Below are 11,747 nucleotides of genomic sequence, written 5' to 3' on the forward strand. Positions count from 1 at the left end.
TGCTCTCTCCATTATCATATAGCCCTTTTTTTTTCACACTTGTTCCTTATAAATAGGAATATCGATCATAAACTCCATGCAATAACTACACCAATATATATCTTGTAACTTAACTAGCTAAAAACCTCTACCAATTAAATCCCCTCATTGTCCTTTGCTTAACCTTCCATTTCACTTGATGGCTAATTCATCAATTTCTGCAAAATCACTAATGCTAGCATTTCTCTTCATATTTTGCCACTTCATAACTTCGGAGGCTCGTATACTTGGTGATTTGCCAAATGTTGTGAACAAATATGATAGCCATTTTGTTCTTAGTAAAGCAGGATTTAGCCTGAAAGAGATTGAGGAGTATAAAAGGCGTTCTCTTAAAGGAGGTTCTGATAGAGTTGCACCCGGTGGACCTGACCCTCAACATCACTCTTTGCCTCCCAGTTACTAATTAAAACCCGCGCGCCATGTTGCTCGAATCTTTTAAAAATATTACTGTCACACTCATGTCGAATTCTCCAAAAACGCATAAATTTGGCGGACTCGACACCATATTTTTGAAGGATACGAGCAACATCGCAGTACTAGCTATATTGTTGAATTAAAATGGATGAAGAGACTTTCTTCTACGGCAATGGGAGGAGAAGAAGGTTGGAGTCTGTCAATTGCTTTTACAGTTTTCCTTTATTTTCCTTTTTAAAGTGTTTTCTTTTTCTCTCTTATATTTCCTTTTGTTTAGGAAGGCATCGGTGAGAATCAGTGATGAAATATTGATTAAAAATTGCATGAGATCGTGATGAAATATTGATTAAAAATGCATCCTGCATCTATATTATGTAAGAGAGATGAAAGATGATATAATATATGAGAATTGTTTGTTATGATGAAATGAGCCTTTAATTGTTTCTGAAATATTATTAAAGCTTAATTACCTCTCATCTTCTGCCATTATGATGTTTCCAAATCCATATTGCAGCTTCATATCAGTGATCCATAAATCTGAAAAAGAAAGTACATTTCTTTCAATAGCACATCACAAACAATGGACATAGAGTACCACATAATTACTATGGTCAATGAGCAAATACTTGAGGTCATACTTGTTAAAGACAAATTAAGTAAATGAAAGTGTCTCTCTAATATAAATTTAGATGATGGTGATAACACAATTCAATGTAATATCAAAGCAGATAAAGGTCTAAGTTCAAGTCTTACAACTATCATTATTGAAGTGAAGCTCTAAATGCTTGACCCGAAAAAACAAACATGCCCGCATGCGATGGGGTGTGTTAAAGATATATTGAGTAAACGAAAATGTGATCTCCCTAAAAGTATAAGCTTTTAGATGAGTTATTGATCACGCACTTCAACAAGATTAGAATTTGCTTCAAGAACTGAGCCCTAGAATGAAGAAGACAAAAGTGTTAAAGTTGGAACCATTCATGATAGTATGCTAGGCTTTTGTTTCTTTGTATCACTACTAGAAATTCGTTAAACACCGACCAAAAAAATCGATCAAAGTTGGTCGGTCAATTAAATTCAAAAAAACATATTGCAAAAAAAAAAACGACCAGAGTTGGTGGGTTTTTTAATTATGTAATCAAAAGATTCACCATCTGGGAATCGAACCGGGGTCTGTATTGTGGCAGGATACTATTCTACCACTAGACCATTGGTGCATTTTGTTTTAAGACTGTCTATTATTTGATTTATACTCTTTAATTGTATTTTCGCACGAAAATAACCGACCAAAGTTGGTCGGTTTTTTAAAATGACCAGCCGAATTAACCGCCCAATTTTGGTCGGTTTTTTTAATATTAATTTTTATTTATTTTAATTGAAAAACCGACCAAAGTTGGTCGATTTCTTGAAAAATAAATTTCGCGGGACTCAAAAATAGTTTCTCGCATTTTTGCGCCAAAGAAAACCGACCAAAGTTGGTCGGTTTTTTAAAAAAAAAAAAATTGAAAAACCGACCAACTTTGGTCGGTCGACCTTGGTCGGTTTTTGCCGAATTTCTAGTAGTGTATTCCCCCATTTTATTTTATGTGGCAACACATTTGAAATTTATGGTAATTTTAAATATGTCATGACATTGTTAGCTATGTTATCAAAGGTAAAATGAGAATCTTAAATTTAAATTATCTCAAAAAATAAAAAGATATTACTTTTAAGGAAAGAGTGTTATACAAAATGAAACGTACAAACGGAATTATTAAGAACCGTCTAGTGTTGGTTAGTCTGAAAGTATTATTTGTATCCTTCAGAGGTTACTGGAGCTCCAAAACATGTACTCTATCAATGAGCAAGTTATAGTTTAGTGAACTAACATTTTCAACGCCGTGCATGTAAAATTTCAAGCGTCTACTAAGGGAAAAGAATTAAATGGAAAGTTACAGAAAGTGGGTCTCACCATAAATGGATTCCATATTGTACGAGAAAATTGTGGATAAAACCAACGATTGATACAAGATCCTGTGACAGTGACAACAAATGAAAGTTAGCACAACGTTAGCTTTCCTCAGTAAGGATAGATTAAAGTATGTTTTCGTAATAAAAAATGAGGCATAAAATCCCGAAAATGTGAAATCCTACCTAAAACCCATGCTAAAGACATACCTCGTCAGGGTAAAGGAAGATTGTCCATTTTCAAGAACTTTTATCTACTTTGATGTTTTGTCCTTTAGTAACTGACCAAACAAAAGACGAATTGTGATTACGTGTTACTATCGTGCTGAGAAGTAGATTCATTTGGTCCTCTTTATCTACGACGATAATTAATGGAAAAGGTGTTTCTTGAAAATGTGTTTTATGAATAATGGTAATGTTCAAGCGTTAGAAGTAGATAATATGAGCTTAAAACTTAAAATAGTAAGAAGAAAAATAACATCCACCCATAATTAGAGGTGTTTATCAGGCTAATTTTTACATTTAACGGTTCGACTTATCGATTATTGCTTTATAAATATAGTAATTCGCTAGTCATCCAATAAGATATCGGACGAATTAGTATCGGATTAATGATTATCGGACGAATTATTAACTAAATCAAATAGATAATAAAAAAGAAATAAAGAATTATAGAATTTGTCCGACTTCTTACTTTTAGCCGTATAGGATTTCAACAAAGTCAAATGGACATTTATTTTCTTAAAATCACTCTTAAGGACGCTGCCAAGTGCCAATAATGAAGCTGTTGTCAATGATAACCCATAAAACATGTCTAGCTGAGCAAATATTTAAATATTCTCAGGAAGAAATTTTTTTGAACCTAACATGTTCTATATATGGCAAGAGACGATTGCTCTGAGCTGCTACTCCTAATGTTGGATTGCCTTCCTAACGTTGGATTGCCGGCGCTCAACCGAGATACTCCGGTCGAGCAAGCTTGTACAATATTGGATTATCGGCGCTCAATCAAGATATTCCGGTCGAGCAAGCTTGTACACCCCATGAATAAAGAAAAAAAGATCATGTCATAGTTTGGGATAGAACATGTGGTACAAATACAACATTACTAGTTTGACTTTCCCAACACCAATATACTTGAAAAATTAAGAATTTAGGGTTTCAAATATTACTTTATATACATATAAAAGTATAAATATAAAAATTATTAACATGTTAACGTTTTATCCGATAAAAACATATTACTTTATATACATATAAAAGTATAAATATAAAAATTATTAACGCGTTAACGGTTTATCTGATAAAAAAATTGAGTAATCCGCTCTCAACTCATTTAGTCATTAATTATAAAATTTCAATCAATTCGTCAACTATTACCGTTTTTACAGTTCGATTAACGGTTACGGTACAATTTTAAACCATCTACCCATAATTATAAAATGAGGAAGTCGATCGCTATGGAAAATGTTTCTTTGTAACTGAAAGTGAAAAAAATAACTTCCTTGAAGAACATTTTCCTGGAAAAATAACTTTCACAAGAATCCCAATATACCCCCCCCCCCCCAACTACCCACACACACACACACAATTTGCTCTTTTTTATCATTTACCCTTCTTCATTTCCAAAGAAATATACCCTTATCAACTCAAATTTTGCATAAAACTTCCTCACGGAAAAGGACTTTATCCAGGACTGATACAAGACACGGGAATAAGTGGTTATTTGTCACACCAAAGAAGATATCATCATATCATATTATTATCGACAAAAACATACACTATCATTGCATTTACTCTAATTATTTGACAATCTAACATCAAGCAAACCACCCTTCAACAGAACCAAAACGAACTTCAAAATCTAATGCTAAATTCAAACCAAGTGAAATGCTCAGAATATCCATCTCAAGCTGTTTTATTGTGGTTGACTTTTTTCAGTTCCCACTGATTCCTCCCCTTTGGTACGGCCAGCAACAAGATCAGTAGTTGTTTTCCCAATCTCAACTATAGTTTCGCCAATGGCTTGCAATACCACTGCTGCTCCCTCCTCCAACTGCTTGCCTTTCTCTCCTCCTCCTGATTCTTCTTGAATGGACTCTTTAACTTTCTCCATTGATTTGACTCCGCTTTCTTTTTCCTCCACCTTTGTTTCTTCCTACAAAATATTTCAGGATTCATATATGGCAGTACAAAAATTATTAGCAAAATGAATCATTAACTCGACACTACGTACTGTTTTAAAGAAAACCAATTACCGTTTGTTTACCTTGGTGTCGTGTGATCTCTTAGCTTCTAATTCTCTCTCTGCTTCTGCCTTTTTCCTAGCTGCATACTCTGCTGCACTTTCTTCAGCTGAAACTACATAATCCTTTGCTGCAACCAACTTATCCTCTGCATATCCAACTGTTTTCTTCCCAACATCAGCAACCACTTCCTTCGCCGCCACCGCTTTATCTCCCGCATACCCTGCAACAGTAGAAGCAACTCCAGCCACTGCTTTAGTAGCATCTGCAGCTTTCTCTGCTGTAAAATGTGCAGCTCCCCAACCTGCCACTACTGCCTTTTCCTTCACTGTTTCAGCTACTTTCCCTGCATATCCTACTGCACCTTTCCCTGTTTCCACTGTTACATCTTTAACTTTAGTAGCTTTTTCTCCTACATAGCTTGTCTCACTCTTGCTCTTTTCTTGAACATTCTCTTTTGCAACTGAAGCTATCTCCTCTGGGGAAGGAGTTTCTATTTCCTTAGCCTCCTCTGTTTTTGGGATAACATATTCTTTAGTCTCCCCTGCCTTTTGAGCAACATAATCTTTAGCTTGTTGTGCTGATTGTACTGCAGTTTGTCCAGCACTTGAAAGGGTATCTTTAGTTGCAGCATAAGCTTGTTGGCCTTTCTCAAGGGCAGTATCCTTAGCCACTCCAGCTTTTTCAGCAACATATTGAGTTCCCTTTTGAACACCTTGAGTAACAGTGTCTTTAGCTTGTGCACCTTTTTCTGTTGCATAAGTACCTGCAGCGCTAAGTCCATGAGTTGCTGATTCTTTAACATTCTGCAATGTGGAGGCGCCCTTTTCCTTGGCCTTCTCGTAGCGCTCTTCAGCTGCCCTTATTGCTTCCATGGAATTCTGTTGTGCTGTGCCCCTGTATTGAGATATTTCTTCCAAGGATGGACCTTTTGTCTCTTCAGTAGTACCATGAGTTACTCCCCCTGCTCTGCTTTCATCTTGGCCACTTGCTTGTGTTTCTGTCTCTTGTTGGCCACCTGCAAATGGCGAGAATATTGTTTAAGGATGTTCAAATTTTTAACATGTGTATACAAAGTACTCCCCCTGTTTCAATGTCTGTTTGAACACGTTAGTTTAACGTTAAATTTTTTATTTTTAAATTTTTCTAAATAAAGAAAAAAAGGACTTACAATTTGTGCCAGTCTTTTAAAGAAACTGAGGGAGCAGTAATTGGCCTCATATATTCTTCGAGCAAGAATGTTCTAAGTTCTAACTTCTAAGTGATCACCCTTTATTAGACTTGTATACTGTGTTAGTTATATACACACAGTATAGGTATTCTATTTGAATTGCATAGACACAATATAAGTAATTTATTTTACTTATATACACAAACGCTATAAGTAGAATCTTTGCTATTAAAGAGTATTCAGTAAGAGTATTCAACTGATCACGCCGCTAACCTGTACCAACTCCTCTACTTTGTTGCATGGAACTAATGCCTTGGCCACGAGATTCACCTTCCTGCTTTTGCATTTGGGATTCTCTGCCTGTGTCTGAACCCTTTTGTTCTTGGCCATGAACTACAAATTTGACGCCACCTGGTCTCTCTTCAAATCCCTGTTGGTTTCTCCCCTGATTAACAATCTCAGAACTCTTAGCTTGATCAGTAGAAGACTGCTTCTCCCTTTGAGCTTGCTGCATTTGTTGAGACTGTTCCCCTTTGTCCCCTTGATCAGTATCAGTAGTAACAGTGCTCTTGACATGAATAGAACCAGTACCTGCAGGATGGACATCGGCTGCACCTTCAACTTTCTCAGCTAGTGACTCAAAATGGCTAGCCATTTGGGGAACTCTATTTTTCTCGAGGTTGATTTCACGTTCATCAGTAACGTTCTCTCTTTTCTCTTGCTGTGAAGCCATTGTGTTAAACAGAACTAGTAGTTTAGTTGGTTTAGTTTGGTTTTGGTTTGTAAAGCGTTTTGAAGTATATGAATGAGACTTGACTTCAGAAACGATGCCTTTATAAGAAGGAAATGTTAGAGAAGTTCAAAGAATTAAGCAATTGAACAGGGTCAGGATTGGGATAACTATTTCATGAGAATTGACAGGTGGTTCGATATTGGCTATAGGTGAGCAATTTCTCATGCAACGTGGGGAGAATATGGAACTGTATGACTCAGCAGCTGGATGCTAACGTGTCGTTATGTCGTAGTGTGTTACTATTTGTCCTGCAATAGCTTAGTCCAAAGGTTATCTTAGCTGGATAAGAAAAAGGGTTATCTTAGCTGGATATTTAAATTAATTACGAGTGGAGAACTACATACAATTTTATCTCGTTGAAGAAGTACTGTTGAAATGGTACATAACTACTTTGGTAATGTATATAAATATGTAAGTGCAATGCAACGCTTCTCAGTTTGGATCTCCTATTTCTCAAGTACTTGTTACTAGGAGGTAAAAAGTTATTTTACGACGATAAAAACGATCATATTTATTACTGATCAGAAAAACATCAATTTTCTACTAGGTGCATGTGCTTCAATTATCTGATAATCATAATTTTTGGAATAGATTAACAAATATATTACTATTTAGAAAAAGCTTTAATATACCAGAATTATGAGTTCTTAAAGTTATTGAGTTTCTAATTTAACTCACCCACCACCGATTGAGTCGTCTGAACAGCTGAACTTCGTGCTTTTAAACTATGGTTTACCTTACCTTAAGTAGATAATCAACTAATACCGAGTTACTCGAGCTTTCTTTCTTTCCTCCTCAGATTGCCCTCTTTTCGAGGAAAACGTTCTATTTAACCTTACTTTTTTCAGCGACTAGAATTCATATGATGTATTTTAAAAACTCTTGCTAGACCTTCTGTACAATAAAGAAATGATTGGACCAATAAGGATATAAGTACTTTTTATTCTTAACAAGAAATTTCGGATTCGAACCAAAGTATAAAATCTTTGTTAAGAATTGTTTTTATCTTCCAATGTACTCCTCGGCTCGAACTGAATTTAGTCGAACCCCAAAACAAAAAAGAAATAAATGATTGGTCTTCGACGGCTGAGCAGAAAAGCAGAGGCAGAAGAAGGCCAAACGCAGTAAATTCTACTATCTATAAGAGGGAGTTAGCAGCTGGACAACAATTCTAAGGCATTATGGTCATTTCATGAAAAACGGAGTAATTTCATTGGTCCAAAAGAAATTTTACTGTAATTGCTGAATTAAATTTTGAGTGTCCCGATTAAAAATGCCCCTTTATGGGTCTCACTTTGTTACTCTAAAGTCAAGACAAGCACTGCTTCTACTTTCGCTATTTCAATCTGAAAGCGTGGGCACAGCATTAAGACACATGTACTTCCCCTCCTTTTGGGCTTCTTCGTTGATACATTAGTTGTTTTTTGGTTAATTCTTCTTTCATGTATGCTCGTTAATTCTTTTGGTATTTTTTGTTATAGTGTCACAAAAACTTGATTTTTTTATTGATAGATTGTGTTGGTTTCATATGTTAACAAAGCTAATTTTATTATTCAAATGTTACTTTGTTATACTAGAGGTTCAAAATTTTAATTAATTAGTATGGTTATTTACGAGTTAACTTAAATTTAGTATCATCATTAAAATGAACATAACTAATCAATGTCTTACTTAGTTTAGCAAAAACTTTGGTTAATAATCACCAATTAATGATAACTCAATTTCTTTAGCATAATACAAATTAGACTAAAAAGATTCCAGCTAAAGTAAGAAAAGGGAGAAAAATGTCATTTCATAACATGCATTTTGAAGGAAAAGAAAAGTTTACCGCAACAATAACAATAACAAATATTATACCTCAATCCCAAATAAGTTGGGATCAACGATATAAATCCTACTTCCTTTCGTTAAGCTCAACTCATTAATTTATGTTTGTAATAATAAATTATGTTTGTTAAAATTTTCAATATATTTTGTACGGTCTTATTTTGAAAGAAAGCTTACAAGCATTTTGATATTAGAATCTGATTTTTAGATTGTCAAGGTTATGTTTACATTTAATTAAGTTCATTACTTATTTATGGGTTAATGCAAAAAAAACTTGTAGCTTATTATACTTTTGAAGTTTCTTGAATATCGAATATTTTTGGTGAAGAAAGGCATAAGTAAGATTTGATTAGTCTAGAAAGGGAAGTTCAATCAATGTACATTTTAATTTGAATTTGAAGAATTTTTCGGATAATATATTGAAACTCCAATTAAATAAAAGAGCAAAAGAAACTTTCTTCATGCATTTGTTTCTTCAATAAACTCTATATGGGTTCCAAAATTTATCATAATATATATTTAGTTAGAAACGTTTCAGTTAAACGAAGCAAACTGGTAACTTATAACTTTCATTTTTTCAAAAAATATAAGTGTAAAGTGAAAAAAGTATTCCCCACTATATTTATGTTAAGTTGTTAAATGGGAGGGTTCTAGGAAAAGAAAAGGAAAATGTTAAAAAGAATGGAGAGAAAAAAAAGTAAACCCAAAAAAAAAAAACAGCAAACCTAAAAATAAATTAGGGAGGAACAACCGAGGAAAAAAAAGTTGCTTCCATGATTATTCTTACTGCTCTAGGACAAAGCTACTGAAATTTAATTTCCTATTAAGTGCATTCAGCATAAACCTTTGCTCGAAATTAGAAGAAATAAAACAAGCTCTTTAAAACAAAGACAATAGCAAAATGTATTACTATTAGGAATTAGGGAATGCACCAATATCCAACATACAAACGAATTACTCAAAACTGAAATTGTTGGGCCAGTATTTTTGCACGGGCGAAACTTATCTAGTTTGTTGATAAAAATAAGAGCTGTATGAATTATTGGATCCAACGTCAGTACATCACTATGCACAACAGGCGTAGATCGTCATGCTTGTTCAACAAAATATTTTGTTTACCCGTAAAACGGTACAGTTGAATTTATACATGATTTCTAAACAAGTGAACTAATTTGATCCTGAAATAATGTAATAATTGAAGAAATGTACAATACTTAGCCTTAAAATGTAGATGAAACAACAGAGATGACAGTTCTGGGAACAAGGTTTCCGGGCACAACAATGATGAGATCAAAAAGCAGGAAAGTAAGATTGTATTAAGCTTTATACAGAATGTAGTGTAAGTTTAGCCAGAAAACCGTGTCCTTTCCAATGATAATTGGGCTCACTATTTATAGTTGTGTCTAGGGAAGGAGGTCCCGTGATCATTCCCTCCTTTAATGTCAATTATGAGGGTCATTGATGAAGATGTAATGGTGAACATAAATGTCAAATTCTATATAACGGGTCGTCTGTCACGATCCGAAATTCCCACATCCGGACCGTGATGGCGCCTAACATTTCACTTGCTAGGCAATCCAACGTTAGAATAACATTATCCATTTTTAAAATAATTTTTAAATTTATTAATAACAAGGAAGCAAATGCGGAAGCAATTTTAAAATAATCCATAATAATAACGGTGTCTAAATACCATCTCATAATTGGTGTCATAAGTGCACGAGCATCTAGAATAAATATAAATAAAGGTCTGAATAAAATAAAGCTGTCTGGAAATAAACACACAACTAAAGTACAATAGACGGGGACTTCAGAACTGCGAACGCCATGCAGTTATACCTCAAGTCTCCTCTGATAGCTGAAATCCGAGCAAGTCTATGGTACGCCGCTCGGACCAACTCCAAAATCTGCACAAGAAGTGCAGAGTGTAGTATCAGTACAACTGACCCCATGTACTGGTAAGTACTAAACCTAACCTCGACGAAGTAGTGACGAGGCTAAGGAGGTTTACTTACATTAACTTGTACGCAATATAAGTAACAACAACAATAATAGGAAAAAATCAGGTAATTCATTTATAATAATTGAAGGCAACTCAGCAGTCATAACCAATTATCATTTCCATTATTTCTGTTGCAGTGTGCAACCCTCTCTCACAATATATCCAAATTCAGTTCTATTGCGGCGTGCAACCCGCTCCTCCAACATATTCATTTTAATCAAGTCTATTGCGGCGTGCAACCCGATCCTCCAATATTGACTTTTAATAAGTCTGTTGCGGCGTGCAACCCGATCTTCCAATATTGACTTTTAATATGTCTGTTGCGGCGTGCAACTCGATCCTCTAATATAGACTTTTAATAAGTCTGTTGCGGAGTGCAACCCGATCCTCCAATATTGACTTTTAATATGTCTGTTGCGGCGTGCAACCCGATCCTCCAATATAGACTTTTAATAAGTCTGTTGCGACGTGCAACCCGATCCTCCAATATATTCATTATAATCAATCATGTTGCGGCGTGCAACCCGCTCCTCTAACATTTTTATTTACCAATTCTTATAGAAGAAATTTTTCTAATAAATGTAATAATTAATATAAAATTACAAGACAACAAGCATACAATAATTATGGTTTAATTATGAAGCAAATAATGACAAATAGCAAATTATTATGAAAATCAGGGAGCAAATAGGCAGTTTAATATTTATTATGCTAAATGTCAAATAACAATTAAGGCACATAATTCAAATAGCATATAACAATTAATGCAGGAATTCAAGAATTTATATTTGCAAAGAATAAGAGAGAAATAATTTTTATAATAATTAATTTATAATTTTTCAAGTAAGCAGGCAAACAATTAATTTGACGACGTATAGACACTCGTCACCTCGCTTATACGTCGTTTACATGTAATTCACATAACAAACAATTTAAGGGTTCTATTCCTTAAAGTCAAGGTTAACCCCGACACTTACCTCGCTTTGCAAATTCCAATCAATTATTCAACCACAGTTTTTCCTTTTAAATTTACCTCCGAAAGCTTCAAATCTATTCACAAATAATTCAATATATTCAATACTAATCATAGGAATTAATTCCATATGAATTTATAAATTTTTCGGATAAAAATTCAAAATTATTAAAATATTCGGCAGTGGGATCCACGTCTCAAATCCCAGAAAAACTCGCGAAATCCGAATACCCATTCCGATACGAGTTCAACCATACCAAATTTGTCCAACTCCGATATCAAATGGACCTTCAAATCTTAATTTTTCGTTTTTGGAAGATTTTATAAAAATCTGA

At 34.3% G+C, this 11,747-nt stretch overlaps 1 protein-coding gene across 2 annotated transcripts; it reads right to left on the reverse strand.

The window, feature by feature from the left end:
- Window positions 1-4,140: 4,140 nt before the first annotated feature.
- LOC104102512 (seed biotin-containing protein SBP65-like) lies at window positions 4,141-6,637 on the reverse strand. Of its 2 annotated transcripts, none has more exons than XM_009610230.4 (3): window positions 6,091-6,637; window positions 4,659-5,664; window positions 4,141-4,558 (listed from the first exon to the last, which is right to left on the reverse strand). In XM_009610230.4, the coding sequence occupies exons 1-3, from the start codon at window positions 6,548-6,550 to the stop codon at window positions 4,408-4,410; spliced, it is 1,617 nt and encodes a 538-aa protein (XP_009608525.1). In that variant the 5' UTR covers window positions 6,551-6,637; the 3' UTR covers window positions 4,141-4,407. The 2 variants fall into 2 exon arrangements, with proteins under 2 accessions (XP_009608525.1, XP_009608524.1); XM_009610229.4 differs by having other exon boundaries at window positions 4,670-5,664; window positions 6,091-6,634.
- Between the last annotated feature and the right edge of the window lie 5,110 nt (window positions 6,638-11,747).

This window comes from Nicotiana tomentosiformis, chromosome 7, assembly GCF_000390325.3.
Source record: "Nicotiana tomentosiformis chromosome 7, ASM39032v3, whole genome shotgun sequence".
Taxonomy (NCBI): Eukaryota; Viridiplantae; Streptophyta; class Magnoliopsida; order Solanales; family Solanaceae; genus Nicotiana; species Nicotiana tomentosiformis.